Source organism: Anoplophora glabripennis, unplaced genomic scaffold (assembly GCF_000390285.2).
Source record: "Anoplophora glabripennis isolate ALB-LARVAE unplaced genomic scaffold, Agla_2.0 scaffold824, whole genome shotgun sequence".
In the NCBI taxonomy this organism is placed as follows: Eukaryota; Metazoa; Arthropoda; class Insecta; order Coleoptera; family Cerambycidae; genus Anoplophora; species Anoplophora glabripennis.
The window spans coordinates 188,232-204,880 of NW_019416920.1; the positions used below are offsets into that span (position 1 = coordinate 188,232).

The 16,649-nt window shown below is 30.6% G+C and overlaps 2 protein-coding genes across 2 annotated transcripts; both read right to left on the minus strand.

The window, feature by feature from the left end:
- Positions 1 to 787: 787 nt before the first annotated feature.
- LOC108912779 lies at positions 788 to 2,093 on the minus strand. The gene is made up of 2 exons (XM_018718158.1): positions 1,760 to 2,093; positions 788 to 1,254 (listed from the first exon to the last, which is right to left on the minus strand). The coding sequence occupies exons 1-2, from the start codon at positions 2,091 to 2,093 to the stop codon at positions 788 to 790; spliced, it is 801 nt and encodes a 266-aa protein (XP_018573674.1).
- Positions 2,094 to 5,800: 3,707 nt separating this feature from the next.
- On the minus strand, positions 5,801 to 16,319 carry LOC108912788 (1-acyl-sn-glycerol-3-phosphate acyltransferase alpha). The gene is made up of 5 exons (XM_018718175.2): positions 15,948 to 16,319; positions 15,760 to 15,893; positions 15,403 to 15,584; positions 10,229 to 10,394; positions 5,801 to 8,059 (listed from the first exon to the last, which is right to left on the minus strand). Exons 1-5 carry the CDS (start codon positions 16,130 to 16,132, stop codon positions 7,896 to 7,898), a joined length of 831 nt encoding a protein of 276 aa, XP_018573691.1. The 5' UTR covers positions 16,133 to 16,319; the 3' UTR covers positions 5,801 to 7,895.
- Between the last annotated feature and the right edge of the window lie 330 nt (positions 16,320 to 16,649).

The following is a 16,649-nucleotide window of genomic DNA, read 5'->3' on the forward strand; positions in this document are numbered from 1 at the left end:
AGACGGAATATCTAGGATCTACGGATTGGGATGTGATTGTCAGGTCGTCGGCGTATAAGTATATGTTGGTGTTGGGGGGATGTGGGATGTCGGAGTTGTAAATGGTGTATAGGTGTGGGGACAGGACGGTGCCCTGGGGGACACCGGCCTCCATGGGACGGGTGGAGGAAAGGGAATCTTGGATTTGGATGCGGAATTTTCGGTTCTTAGGAAAAAAGTATCGATACATTTTTTATAGATAATTTTATGATCTACAATTTTTGTCTGAGGTAATTTTACGATAAAACTTACCGTTTAGCTGAAAATCACGAAAAACCCATTTTTTTTTACTTTTGACCTCGAGTAAATTTTTTTCCGAGTACCGGAACGATGTGGAATTTTAATATGTTATTTTTAATTATGTTTTGAACAACTTTACTCACTTTCAGCTTCTTGTAAATTTATGGATCTTTCAATGTAGATTGATCGGACTAAATATTCCATCCTTTAAAGTAGCGAATTTCACGACTGTGAGGACTTACTTTTACTTATTATTATTATTATTATTATTATTATTATTATTATTATTATTATTTTTATTCAATGTTCTTAATTAAATATGTCTGATGATAAATATAAGATAAAATTATAAATAATAAAATGGAACAGATTTTTGAATTGTTTTATATTGAAAGACTGCTATATGATATAAAGGAATATTTGAAATAAAATATAGACACAAATTAACAAAATAAATACTCTTTACTACATTATATAAAATATACATGAACATAAATAGTATAATATTTCAAAGGGTACTAGATTTAATGTTTTTAATTTTTTTGTATTTTACTTTGCTTTCGATGCTGTCGTAACTAGGAGTCGAATAAGTACTTTTTTTTGGAGTCAGAACTTTCAAGAAATCTAACTTCAACTTAAACCTTTTAAAATTCAAGCTTTTCTTACTTTTTCCTTCGTTTCCATATGCACTATTAGCTGATCTTAAAGAACTGTTATTACATAAAGGGATTTTGGAATCATAACACTTTTTAAAGGTAATATTTAAGCCCTTGCCTTTAACTTCACATTCATTACTGTCGTCACAACCATTAGATTTATATTTACCGTTTTCATCAAACACATCTTCGAATCTAACATATGTATCATCCAGTTCACTATGGTTAGTGCTACACTCTTTATTTTTTTCTCTAGCACTATTTTCAGGAGTATAAGTCCAACCGATTTTGGACACTTTATGCATAAGAGAGTTTCTACCTGTAAAATATTGAGATAAGACATATACATACCTAAAAATAACCACAGTGTATCTAAAAGATCATATTTTCTTCATGTGGTGGGTACATAAAAGATGTAACCTTCTGGAAGTACTAATGAGATGGTTTATTGTTTCTCTTGAATTAATTAAATTTTTATAAATTGCAAAATTATTTATGTTTGCTGACTGAATTTTTTTTAGCAGTGACCATTATTTACTTATTTATTATTATAATTAACAAAATAAACATTAAATAAATGATGGTCACACATATAAAATTCAGTTTGTGGATAAAATTGGTAATATTTGTGATTAATCGCTACATATTTTTTCAAAATATGCAGGCAAATACATTTAAGAAATTAAGTTTGACAAATTAATGCCTATAAAAGTTTGGACCTGGCAAAATCAATATAATGAACTTTCCTTAACCTGACGATTACTGGTAAATTTCCCTTATAAAATATTTATTTGAATTTCAGAGACATTATAGAAGTGACTTACTCTTACTGCCATCAGATATTTGATTGTATTCTTCTTTATTAAAAGTGTCATAGTCATCATAAATATATTCTTCTACTTTTTTGACGGTAACAGCTGTTTCTGCCACTACTTCACTCCATTCTACTTTATCACAGGCGTTGTCTGTGCTTAAAAAGTTTAATTCAGCATTGTCATCCAGTTTTTTACCTTGATTTTCATTTATTGGAGTAGATGAAGCTTTCTGAATCAAATTTTCATCCTGTTTCAGGGTGGAACTAAGATCTACTATTGAAGGATACAATGAACTATTTTCTGGATTTGACAGTTTTTCGTGTTTTAAATTTACACAGGTCATATCTTTCTCAAAAGCAGTTTCTAAATTCTGAATACATTTATCAACAAAATTAGCCTGTTCGGTCTGAGAACCAGTATCTTTCAGATAAATATTATCACAAAAATATGGCACGTTTTTATAAATTGTTATTATTTCCGGTGAAAAATTGCTTGTTTGCACCCAATTATCTCTTACGCTAAAATTTGTGCATGTATTGTAATTCAAATTGCTTTCTAAAAAGTAGGCTGGATGACCAATTTGTCTGCAATATTTTTCTATTGCAGGCCACCTGAGCGTAATGTAGAAAAATAGGGGAAACATTTTACCATCCTAAAAAGAAAAATAAATTATATTTTAATACTGTAGAGAAAAATGATTCTTACTTTATGACCTGGTGTATAAGGTCTTACACAAATGGAGCCACAATAATATTTGCAAAGGAACAACAATATCTTTCTATTAAGTTTTCGTCCCTGAAAACCCTTATTATTTGATAATTTTCGAATGAAGTGAATCAATACTGTCAATAGAAGAAAGTGTTCAAATGGAAGTAAGTTTAAATTCCTAAAAATATTAGTTTTAAAACATTTCTTTTTCTACTTATTTTAAGTAGTAGTAGGGAAAAATAGGAAAACAATACGCAAGTTTATTTACTCTGCAAATTCGTAATCGAGTTGATGTTTTCTATCTCGATGACTCTCATAGTATTGTAAAAAGTTCTTGCATTTTTCTGATAGACCGGTCCAATCAAATCGAATTTCTTGAGAATATGTTGGTAACAAGGGTATAGGTAACAAACCCAAAAAATGTCGAATCAACCAAAAATATGCTCCTGGAGTTTGTTCGATATTTTCTGGTTTTATATCATAATGAGCATCATAAATTATTTTATGTTTTAATTTAAATCTTGTCTCTAGAGATCCTTGTAGTTGTCTGAAAGATAATTTTATTAATATTTTGGAATTTTTAAAATTAAATTTGTGTACCTTACTACTTGTTCTATAGTAACCCTATTATTTATATACAATTTATAGGCCTCTTCAAATACATGCTGGAATATATATAAAACATAAATAAAATCCTATATTATAATGGAGAGCAAATAAATTAATTTGAAATAACTTGTTAAAAATACAAAATAAAGAAATACCTACTTACCTTTAATCGAGGATGAATGTCATTTGGAGGAAAAATATCCTCAAGTGGTACGCCAAAATCAAACCTAGACATTTAAAATCTAGAATATTTTTTATTCATACGAAAAATTTACCTCTTGTGGATAGGACTGAAATAATTCGTTTTTATTGGCATGTCAATATACTGTGGACATAAAAGTTAAACTAAGTTTGAAATTGAATTGAAATGGGAAACTACCGATCACTCGATCATTTTAAGCTAAATTGAACTACTGTTAAATCGCCATTGTGCGCACTGGAGCTACTAAATAATAGCTACAATCCAAGATACTCATATCACTTAAACTTCGGACAGTGTAAATTCTGTATAGAATTGTTTAATAATTTTCAACAGTTTTTCATAATTGCATAAATTCGTTAAAGAATGATGGAAAATAAACAGAATAATTTCTTAGATCATTTGGACTACCAGTAGATGACGCGTAGAGATTGAAGTTTCTACGTTCTCTCACTACCGGGTGACCCGAAATTAATGCATAAAATTGGTCACAGATTCTGGTGCAACAGGTGGAAAGTCAAAATTAATCCCAACAAAAGTTCGGCTATCCTTTTTACCAAACGAAAAATCCCACAAAATCTCGACAGACTGACACTATCCCAGGAACCCATCTCCTGGAATAGACAAACACGATACCTGGGCGTGACGATGGACCAGCGTCTCACGTGGAAACCGCACATCGTGGAGACGGTGGCGCGAGCGAAGACCACCAGGGCTAGGCTCTATCCCTTACTCAAAGGTGGAAACACCCTCAGTTTAAGGAATAAGCGAACGCTTATCAAGGTGGTACTTCAACCGCAGCTAACCTACGCCTCCACGGCGTGGGGTCACGCGGCAAAAAGCCACTTAAAGTCATTACAGGCTGTGGAAAACATAGCCCTCCGCACGGCCACCGACGCGCCCTGGTACGTAAGAAACACTGACATATTACGAGACTTACAATACACAAACGCTACACAGACAATAAGACAAAACGCGGAGAAACGGTTTGACGCACCCGCTAGACAATCATGACAAACACAAAAGACCTAGACACCAACTTTTTGACCCTGAGTGACCACCCCAACGACATCCCCCCTCTGCCCGCTACCCTTTTCTGTTTCAAAGACAGCCAGGATCAAGAAACGAAGATAACGACACACACATACACACTCCTCATATTCTTCTTACCCCTCCCCTCCCGCGCATGCCTAAGGGCCACCTTAGCAAAGCACATCCCAGGCTGCATAGCCGCACTACCCTACCCAACCATACCACACATAAACATTACACCATCCCCGGGGTTTACACAGACGAGCCGGCGAAGCAAGAAGAGCGCCAGAAGAAAGGGCCGTAACCGGCAGGGCCCAGCCAGGACAAAAGGAGGTCCCACAAAGCGCCTACACCGGCTGCATTTGCGGTCGGGGTAGACGACGGATGGGGCCCACCTACGAAGGCTGTCCAGGCCTACACGAGATGAGGCAGGATAAAGAGGGATAATCCCCCTCGATCCCAAATCATTGAGGCCAATTTCTAGCCATGGAATAATGGCGCGGTCACAGATTTTTAAGACAAATTTAGGGGTCCCGTAGTTTTTATTTTTGCCAAGTGGCCCACTCTTTCGGAGTTACAACCCCTTGAAATCCGTCTTTTTATATCTCAAAACCCTGTTGTATGAGAATCACTAAATTTGGTACACAGGGGTTTTATGATGTGGAATCTGATCGTGCCACGCTTTTTGGCTGGGAACCCCTTTAAGACACTTTCTGGTGGACCCCTTTGCCTTTGGAGCCAAAAAAATTTGGTCGCATATTTGAATTTCCTAGAAATTATTAGTCCGATAGAAAGCAATTGATTATAGAAACTTTTTGTCTCTTGAAACGCAAATGTTTTCGATAAAAATGGCAAAGAGGCATATCATGATTTTCCATTTTCCTCGAAAACATTGCGTTTTACGAAATACACCTGTGTACCAAATTGAGTGATTCTCGTACAACAGGGTTCCGAGATATAAAAAAAGACTATTCTTAGGGGTGGACTTTAGGGGGCTTTAACTCCAAAAGAGGGGGCCACTTGGCGAAAATAAAAAATACAGGTCCCTTAAATTTGTTATAAGAATCTGACTAAATTTTTGTTGCGTTAATTTCGGGACACCCTATATATGAAATTTTGAAATTCAAATATTTCATGTTTTTATTTAATACCTAAAACCTAAACACTATTTTTCCAATTTTTGAAAAGATTTATTTTGTAAAAAATGTCCCATAATGTATTAAATAAAAAATGTAGTGAAATTTATTGTAATTATTTTTTAAATTTTTATTTATTTAACAAAGTAGCATTCTTGTAGTATATCATAAATTTCTGAAGCTTATCCAAGAAGTGTACCAGCAATAATCGTAATGATGTTTTTAAACTGAGATTTTAGATTATTTACTCTCATGCAAATAAATAAGAGCCTATTGTAAGCACAACATTATCAAAACGTGTTAATTTAAATACAATGACCTCAAATGTTCTACAATCATGATGATACTTTAAATAAAACAAGATAATTTTACAAAAGCTTTATATTTATAAACTGGGTACATAAACAAACACTAAATATATAGAAATTTATAACTAAGGAATTAGTGCCATATAAATTTTATGATGTTGAAATGTATGACAATTATAAAGTTCCTTAGAAAATTTTTGGTGATACTAAACAATTGCTTTAAGACACTTTTTACAGACTTTTTCTGTTTAAAATAGAAGATACAATTTATGGTGTAAAAATTGATTATAGTCCACACGTGACACCTCTTCAAAATATCATAACATGCAAACTAATAATACAACACAATATTAATGCAGTTTCGTTTTTGCTTTATAAAATAATACTTATAATTGTCTTATTAAGGAGAATACTATATATAAAAATTATAAAATTAATATAGTCAATCATTTAAAAAAAAAACTTAAAACTGTAAAAACCTATTAACCAGCTGACTGCCTTTACACAGCACTTAATTTTTTAAATGTAAAGTCTATAAAATTAATGTACTTATGGCGGTCAACAAGTTAATGGTATAAAAATATTTGGGAAATGAATAACAGCCAAAGGAATACTAGACCAATCACAACGTTGGTGTTGGAAAATGACACTAGAAATAATTAATTTCAAAGTATATTGACTAGATATTGAAAATACAGTTGCCCCAACTTTTTTTATATAAAAACGTCCAATTTTAAAATACCACAGTAATGCGACTTAACTTTTTATAAAAAAATGCATTCGTTTTTTTTTGACTAAAATCAATATGATTCAATACTGTCAATTATGGGTTATTTTTCATGACTTTTTAATGGTGCACACAATTTTTGTAAAAATATTGTATAGAAATACTTGATATGTACACAAACCGCAGTTTAACCATTTTGTGTACTCGAGGGGTAAAACCACTATAATTTTCAGAAAATCCCGATTTTCATTTATTTAAAAGATGCCTTGAACCTTCTAGAATAAGGAAAAAAGTTTTATGCCAGTACAAAATTTTTTTCTTTGAAATTCCGGGCTCTCCCAAGTGCATCGGGCTGTTCCGAAACGACTACTTGCGTCACATAGATACCTGTTGGAAGCTTACAGTCTAATGAACTTTTGATTTCTAGCTTCTTTAATATAATGACAGATGTCGTTAGAAACAAAAGAACGTTAGTATTGCGTATACCTCAAAAGTTTGGGTGTTTTTTTTTTTTCAAAAAACACGATTTTTTTCTAACGGCACACAACATAATTCCAACATTTTTTATTCTATTACCTCCAAATTTTAATCAATGTCTTTAAAAAACATTCCAAAGAGAAGCACATAAGGGATTTTCGATAAGTTGATTTTAACACTATTTATGCCAAAAATTGATCTTTTTACTTCAAATGCTCGCCAATCACACAAAAATTAATGTTTTTAAAATCCCCTATGTCCTCTAGCCATACTACTGTAGATTAAAAGAATTTTGTTTTGTTTTTTTCCTAATTCAAATTTGCTCAAGATCGCTTCAAATGCAACGTGCCTTTCGAGAATGATTCCAGCGTCGATCTTTTGCCCCATTTATGAATAATTTTTTAAACTTAAAGACATGGTTAATGAGATCCTTGAATATTATTTTCATCTTAATTTTCATTCCATTAAAAAATTCTTTATTTTAGAATTTTAAGATGGTGTTACCCCTGCAAGTGTAGTATCTATGTATATGAATACATACTTTGCATTAAAAAATCTGAAAATGTTACTAAATGAAATGACATATAATGCTAATATTTGTGATTACAATTGATGCATTGTTAAAAACAAATTTTTGCACCTATCATAAAAAATATAAAATATCAGCAGCAGCAGAAACAATTTCATCAAAGCGAGAACAAACTTATTCTTTGAAACATTGCACAATTTTAATTTTCACGATTTTATTATAATATTAATGACTTGTTCGAGACTGACAGGAGAACAGTATTTCTTACCAAAAGTAGGAAAATATTAGAAATCTTTCTCTCAAAGTGCTTATATCAAAACTTTCCAATTTCATCATAGTATTTCACTCAAGATACTTTGAAATCAGAAATAATGTAATATTTATTATCTTATAAATGCAATGTAAAATATGTCTTTTACTTTACTTCTGACTAGAGATTGGATTCAGACCTTCTACGACTTCTTTACTGGTTTCGTGAAATGTTGTACTTATAACATTTTTTACTTTTTCCATTAGCGACCCCATGTCATCTAAAGTCATGCCTTTAGTTTCTATTTGCGGCAAAGCCGTAATTAGAACTTTACCTGGAAACATATTCCCTATTTATTTCTTTATTTTTTTGTTCAGTTTGTTTAGAATGACCTTAAAAAATGTCAAAATCAGAAAGAAATATGTTTTTGAAACGAACAAATATGAGTCCTAGCCCAAGGATATTCAACGAAAAAAGGAGGAAACCTCGATTAAATTCCCCCAAGCTGAATTTTTGCAGATGTTCTTTGAGCTGTCCCGAACCCAAATCCACAAAAATCACAAAATTCTACAAATATCTCGGGTTCTATGTATCGGACATCCATATGATGTCAATTGTTCCCAACACTTTGCCCTTTTCGAGTTATTCAAGGTCGAATATCTCGCGCTCAATGCATTGGACATCATGGAATAAGAAAAGATATTATGTATAAGATTGACCTGCATTTTTTCCAAAACTTCTTCCTTCTTGAAATGCGAGATTTATGATTTCTTGCCTAATGCAAGAACTCAGGCTCGAAAAGGGCGAGGTTTCAGTAAAAAGCAAGAGACTGATCTTGTAGATAAAATTAAATCGTTGACCTTATGGATGTATTGATGCATAGAATGCGAGATATTTGCAAAAAACTTGGACCTTCAATCTCTTGGGTAGAGATGTGATTTTTGTGAATTTGGGTTTGAGACACCTCAAAGAATATCTGTGCAAAAATTTAGCTTGGAGGGAATTTGTCTGCGGTCAAATGTTAATTTCCCAGGACTATCCTGACGACTAGAAAGGCTATTACAAACTCGCTTCTCACTACAGGGATCTCGGAAACAGTAAGAGATACGAAGTAGTTTAAATGGGGGCAAAGTTGCATAATCAGGGGATCAACATTATGCCTCTAAAAAATCAAGACTAACATGATTAGTTTTCGAAATATTTGGAAAAAACCGAAATTTTGGAAATCCATTTTTGTTTCAGCCTTGTTTGAGGCGATATTGAAAAAAGAAGAACACTTTTTCATGGCAACTTTTTGCCTTCTATTGGATGGTATAATCAATTTTTATATGTAACGTTTCGTCTCCCCAGGACCATCATCAACTTCATTTTTTCAAATACAATCCTGGAAATTTTATTAAATTTTTTGCAAGCCTTCGTGACCCCCAATACTGTACTGCCTCAGCTCAAATCAGATTCAGATGCTTTGTCTCAAAAAATTCATCTTCAATGTATTTGTTCCAAATTTATCTAATTTTTTTTTAGATTTCTTGTTTCTTGAATTATAGGATAATTGAATTATCGTACACTCTAAGTGTCGTTAATCCTTGTGAAATCCACCTAGTTATTTCATGTCATGAAGGCTTGCAAAAAATGTAATAAAATTTCCAGGGTCGTATTTAAAAAAATGAAGTTGATGACGGTAGAGGGCAAATAGTTGCCATGAGAAAGTGTTCTTCTTTTTTCAATATCACCTCAAACAAGGCTAAAATGAAACAAAAACGTATTTCCAAAATTTCGTGTCTTTCAAATATTTCAAAAACTAACCATGTTAGCCTAGATTTTTTAGAGGCATAATGTTAGTCCCCTGATTATGCAACTTTGCCCCATTTAAGCTACTTCGTATTTCTTACCATTTCCGAGATCCCTGTAGTGAGAAGCGAATTTGTAACAGCCGGTATATTTACAAATATAGAGGCAGGAGAAATTAACTTTTGTGCTTAAGCGTAATTATACTACCAATATACACTTATAATAGGTACTACAAAATCAAAAGTAAACAATAAATAATTTGCTGGTAACTAAATGTTCAGACAGGCTAATAATTTGTGACACTTTTGAAAAATTGTTCCAAATATCCAGCAGTTTCAAGCTTATAGTTGTATAATTCCATATAAGCATAAACGTTATTTACTCATGTGTCTACGTTTAAATCTAAAACCATATGTGAAATGTTTATTTCTCATGTATATTATTTTTATCAAATAATTGGTCTTGCCCGAACATAATATAGTTGTCAAGTTGTCAGGGCTCATATACTAATAAGGTATCTTCTATTCGTTAGAATATATTTTTACAAATAATTAAGGACAAACATCATAAAGGCAATATATTGTTTAAATATGAAGCACATTTTATCTGTAAAATACATTTTTTTGTGATTACAGGAAAGAAATAAATTAATATACATTTAAAGAGTGATGTAAACCAGTAAATATACTTGAATAAGTAGAATTGTACTTACCATGGTCAAATCTTTTAACACTTTTATCTAAAAAGTAATACCGACTGTATACCACTGGGATGATAGGTAACTGTCCTGATATGGCTAAATGAAAGGCGCCCTTCTTGAAGGGATGAATTTTGCCGTCGTTTCTTCTAGTTCCCTCTGGAAATATCCACAACTTTGTCTAAAATTCAAAGATATTAATGCTTGTGAGGCATTCAAATCAATCACGTTAGTCATAAGGATATCCCTCTAAAATTTTTTAGGGACGCACAATTTAAATGTATAGTGGCCTTCGATATATACTAGTGGAAGCAACAGCGATGATTTATAGATCTTCTCCATTTTCTGTGATATTTTTTGGAAAATCACTTTTTATATTACAGACTTTTTTTATACATGCTTAAAGTTTTAAATTTATTGGTTCTGTTTCAGTTTTTAAATCTAGGATGCATTGAAAATGCCTGAAAATTAAAAATTACTGACATTGGGATATTTTATATATTGAAATTGTTAAATTTTTTTATCCAAAAGGAGATTATTATTTGGCAGTTATAAATAAGTTGTCAGTAATTTTTCATCTTCGGTCATTTCCAATACCTCCTACATAAATTTCAACTTTAAACCTTTATAAAAAATATTTTGGGTTATAATTTTATAAAATTTTAGATACTGGGGATTTAAGTGATGCTACTATGTAACTAGATTTTCATTTAAAAAATCTCTAGTAAGTTCCCGAAAGATCACTTCTAAAAAAGAAAAAAATTACAGCACGCCATGAATCGTCATAATAATTGGTTAAATAAGTACATATATACATAGAAGACCACTATTATAAAAAAATAAACAGGTTATTTTGGTAAGTTTTTCTTCAAAATATATAAAGTTACATGTCTAGTACTATTTTATTTAGTATTATTAATTATATACTGTCATATAAACTTATTCTTCTCAAAGTTTAAAATAAGTATAAGTTAGTAAACCTACAATTTTGAAACAATAAAACCAAGTATTATGCATTTTATTGAATATTTCGAAGGAAGTATTTTTTTTATCTATCGAAATATATAATTATTATCTTTATCCTCAAATTAATATGAACATTTATTATTTTTGCTATGTGGTCTCAATAACATTACCAATTTTATCTATTCAGACTAATATTGATTTATTAAAATTGTAAAACATAATCAATAACTCCTACTCATGTAAAAATGGTAATTTATACATTTCTTAGTCATTGTCCTCATTAGTAACAAATAAACTATCATTTAAGGCCCGACTATTGATTACAATAATGGTCAGAAAGTAATGCACTTCTATAAAATTTAATTATGTCAACGAGTCAACATAAAACGTTTAATTAAAAGTATACTTATCTATATGTGATAGTAAATATATGTAACTGAATAAACAGTGGTATGGGAAAAGAAGGATTCCATACAAGGTCGCCTTTCAAATCTCATTAAACGAACCAGCAATTAAAAATAACATCGGTCAAAAAACTGGACTTTTTGTACATTGATGTTGCGAAAACTGCACAATAATTGTTTATTAATGTGTTATCATCAAATAAAAATTTACACAATCTTTAAAATTTATCTCAAGTTCAAGTTGTATTATCTATAATATTTTATTTGTTTATAATGTTTAAGGAACTTATAGTTTTTGTGATTTCCTTAATAAAAACGATATCAAATTCATTGACTCAATATTTACAGTTATTATCTTTTTAGGTTCACATGGTCAAATTTTTTTGTTACATTTCAAAAAAGACCACGATAAAAGTTGTATTTATTAATCGATTTTGATAATTTTTTTAAAGGTAGAAAGCAAAAATTTGTGCTTTTGAGCAAAATGCCGTATTTTACTAATCAAGGTCTATCGCAATTTTTAAAAAACTTTTTTGGAAGTAAAATTCATAAATTCGTATTATTAATTTTTTTATATATAAAATTTGAATCCTCAACACCTTTTTAAATGGGTGTATACCAGATGTCATAAAAAAATTCGAAAGTTTTGCAGATAAATTTAATAATAGAATATCGTGAATAATTTATTATTACAGATTAATTTTGGCTTACTTTGTCTGCAATAATAAATATATATTTTCATTATTAAATTCGGTATATATCCATTTAGAAGTTGAGTTCAAAGGTGTATTCAGATTTTATATAAAAAAAATCGTTAATACAGTTTCTTGATTTGTAACTCAAAAAAAAAAAAAATTAGGGTAGGCTTTAATAAAATATGATGTTTTGTTCAAAAGTACAGTTTTTGGTATCACACCTTTAAAAAAAAACATGGTCAAAATCGATTAATAAATACAACTTTTAAGAGTGTTCAAATTTGAAATGGATCACTAAGTATACATATCTATTAAAATTAAATATACTGACCTTCTACCGATTATAATATTACGCAGGTTAGCTGTGACATATCAGTATAATTCTGAAATAATCTGTAGATAACACAAGTGAAAGTCATATATCAAAAAATATTTATCTCGGCAAAAAATTTATTAATCGCGTACCTATCATAAAAAATTTTGTGCACTAATCCTTATTTGAGCAATATCAATCATTAAATGAGAAAATGTTTCAAATCATAGATGCTGGGCTTTGAAACGGTAGTCACAGTTAAATTGGGGCAAAGTTGCATAATCAGGGGACCAACATTATGCCTCTAAAAAATCAAGGCTAACATGATTAATTTTCGAAATATTTGAAAAAACCCGAAATTTTGGAAATCCATTTATGTTTCATTTCAGCCTTGTTTGAGGTGATATTGAAAAAAGAACACTTTTTCATGCTCACTTTTGTCTTGTATCGAATGGCATAATCAATTTTTATATGTAACGTTTCGTCTCTCCAACTTAATTTTATTAAATACGACCCTGGAAATTTTTTTACATTTTCTGCAAGCCTTCATGATCCCCAATACTGTACTGCCTCAGCCCGAACCAGATTCAGATGTTTTGTGTCAAAAAATTCATCTTCAGTGTATTTGTTCCAAATTTATCTAAATTTTTTATTTAGATTTATTTGTTTATTGAATTATCGTGCACTGTAAGTGTCGTTAGACCCTGTGAAATCCATCTAGTTATTTAAACTATTACCACCACACATTAAAATAAAACATTATAAGAGTTTTATTTCCGTGTCCTTAAGTTATTTCTAGGCTTCGTGAGTGCTCAAAATTCAAACTAATTCCAATCTATTTTTTTCAGGATATTCATACAAATACATCTGACATGCTCTTTCACAGTTGCGGTTACAGATATAATAAATTCCGATAATATTACGCTGATCTTCATTTTCAACGTTTGCAAAACGAAAATGTTTTTGAACATTTACTGACATTTTTTCAAGAATAATATTCAGTTGGAGTTTTGGTTGTTCATATGCATTTTTAAGAATTAATTTGTCATAATAAAATTAAAATTGTAATAATGTTTTAATTTTGACGCAACAACTTATTGAGTTATGTATTTACCAAGTGATGGTAATAGTTAAAAATAATAAATGTTTTATTGTAACGTGTGGTGGTAATAGTTTAAATAACTAGATGGATTTCACATTTACAGTGTACGATAATTCAATAAACAAAGAAACCTAAATAAAAAATTTAGATTTTGGAACGAATACACTGAAGATGAATTTTTCGAGACAAAATGTCTGAATTTGGTTCGGGCTGAGGCAGTACAGTATTGGGGGTTATGAAGACTTGCAAAAAATGTAATAAAATTTCTAGGGTTGTATTTAAAAAAATGAAATTGATGATGGTCTGGAGAGACGAAACGTTACATACAAAAATTGATTATACCAATCGATAGAGGGCAAAAAGTGGCCATGAGAAAGTGTTCTTCTTTTTTCAATATCACAAGGGTGAAATGAAACAAAAACGGATTTCCAAAATTTCGATTTTTTTTCAAATATTTCGAAAACTAATCATGTTAGCCTTGATTTTTTAGAGGCATAATGTTGGTCCCCTGATTACGTAACTTTGCTCCTATTTAAGCTACTTTGTACCTCTTACCGTTTCCGAGATCCCTGTAGTGAGAAGCGTATTTGTTAACAGCCTCTGTATAGGCGAAAATTAAATTAAACAAACAACTATTTGTATTAAAGTAAAATACTGAGACTGTGGTTTGTTTCCATGAACGTAGGTAGGATTTTTTATTGGGGTGGGCCTTGGGGGCCAGATGGTCAGCCGGCTAGTCTGGCCACAAAATAAATATATTTTTGTTTTGTCATATTCTTTATTATGGATATTTTTTGGTCTTGTATTCATGATTTATTAATGATTATGATGATGACTATTCCTTTCACTGTATAAATGCATCCAATCAGTAAGTAGTTTTGGCGTGGAGCCCCTCCTAAATAATTTTACGGGGGCTAGAGCCCTTCAGCCCTTCTATACTTGGCGCCTATGTCTCAAATAAAGGGTTATTTCGCAAAATTATTTCATTCTTTTAAACTGTCATAATATTACGACATTCACAACTATATTATGTTCACGTGTTCTAATATTTAGATAAAATGTAATAAAAAAACATATAATAAGTACAGCATATATTTTAACTGCGTACTTCAGAAAATATGAAATACATTAAACCTTTTTATTTAATCATTCTAATCAATAGTTACTCAGTTCGTTAGAAAATAATTAAGATAGATAATTTATAACAATTTAACTAGAAAAAATAAGTGGTTTCTAAAAAATACAGTGTAAAGGTTTGAAATCACTAATCAGCATTTAAAATAATAAGTTTTTGTACATACAATTTAACTTTTTTTTATTTTATTTATTCCGACTGAAAAGTTATGTTTTTCCATAGGTTCAGTTCGAATAATTTTAAAATGAGTACGCATAATAAAATATTATTAAAAAATAATATAATTTTTATACTCGTTAAAATATATTCAGACATATAATTATTATTAAACTGTTACGGTGAATTCTGTGAAAACATATTTTGTATTTCATTTCTGGTCTTAATTTATTCGATATAAATACTTATCTGGTATAAATTTAATCTCAACCGAGATATAAAAAAAATATTTCAGAAATCTGTAGATATCATAAATTAGGTCAGATGTATAAAATATTACTATAAATTAGCCGTATTTATCTTGTTTTATAAGAAATGCGAGACAGTTTAGGTAAAACTAAAATTTCTATAATCTTACCTTTTCAGCTTTAATTTTTTTAAGTGCTTCGTTCATAACAGCCTTAGCAGTGTCCGATTTTACCCTCGGTATAAAAATGATCCCGCACAGCCAAGCAGCAATCCCAAAAGGCCAAGCATAAAATAGTTCTTGTTTTGCTATAATAGTACACTTGTCCATCACACGCCATAAATCAAAGATTCCTAAAAAAACACTACTGTTAAGTCTAAAAATTAAACATTTACCTATTACTTTGGCAAAGCTTTTTGTTGCTGTATTGTATGATTCATATTAAATTAACGTTTTAAGGGACACTTCCTTATATTTTGGAATGCTCAACGCTTTTACATGTTTTATGCCAATAATAAATCAACCCACCTAAGATATCCAAAGAACTTTGGTGATTGGAAACAATAACAGCAGCTTGCTCTTTTTCTAAATGTTCCTTTCCTCTTAAAATCCATCTCATTCCAATCAAACTAGATATGTGATGACAAAAATCCGATGCCACTCTAAAACGATATTCAATTTAATTCAAAATTAACAATTTTAATTCTTTACCTTACAAAAGATTGCGTACATTCCAAGGATTAAGACAAAATACAGGTATAAGGATAACAGAATTTATCATGACAATTGAATAATACAAAAAAAATTTCAAGTGATATCGAAATACATGGCTTGATTCGTATAAGAATGGCAAAATTAGTATACAACCAGCCAAAATAATCTCCGTATACGAAGCAGTCATGTTGTCTTGACTATCACATACTACACCGCAAGTCACAATCCAACTAAACTAAAAATCGATTTATCCGAACATAAACATTTCATCCATTTCCCAAGCACCAAGTTTGAAAAAACCAATAAAAAAACCGTATGCGATGCGCCGTGAATAAAAAGCGTGTCGTGATCCCCTAAATCAATTACTCAGGAAATTAGAGAACGTTCATAATAATAATGCGTAGGTAAGTTAAGAAACCGCGGGTAAAAAGTACTAACAAATTATTTATAAATTTATTATTAATTTTATAAACTTTAACTTTCGCATAAATTGCGATGTAGAACATGTTTTTCGCAAAAAATAAGAAAATGCACATCTTTAAAAACTGATGAAAAAAAAAGTAATAAATATTGCTTCAATTCCAATGATGTCAGGGAATAATACTAATAATAGCTGTTTTACATTGACAATTTATTCATGAATAAATTGACGAAGTTCTTCATGAATTAATTCACGAATTTATTGGTAAACAGTGTGGTTTTAC

Excerpts from the sequence above, each read along its gene's own strand:
- LOC108912779 (XM_018718158.1), bottom strand. The coding sequence starts at position 2,093 with ATGACCTGTGTAAATTTAAAACACGAAAAACTGTCAAATCCAGAAAAT. Across the intron at positions 1,255-1,759 it reads AATATCTGATGGCAGTAAGA|GTAGAAACTCTCTTATGCAT; the intron begins GTAAGTCACTTC and ends AATATTTTACAG.
- LOC108912788 (XM_018718175.2), bottom strand. The coding sequence starts at position 16,132 with ATGACTGCTTCGTATACGGAGATTATTTTGGCTGGTTGTATACTAATT. Across the intron at positions 15,894-15,947 it reads TGGAATGTACGCAATCTTTT|AGTGGCATCGGATTTTTGTC; the intron begins GTAAGGTAAAGA and ends ATATCGTTTTAG. Across the intron at positions 8,060-10,228 it reads TGTTAAAAGATTTGACCATG|GTAAAGTTCTAATTACGGCT; the intron begins GTAAGTACAATT and ends ATATGTTTCCAG.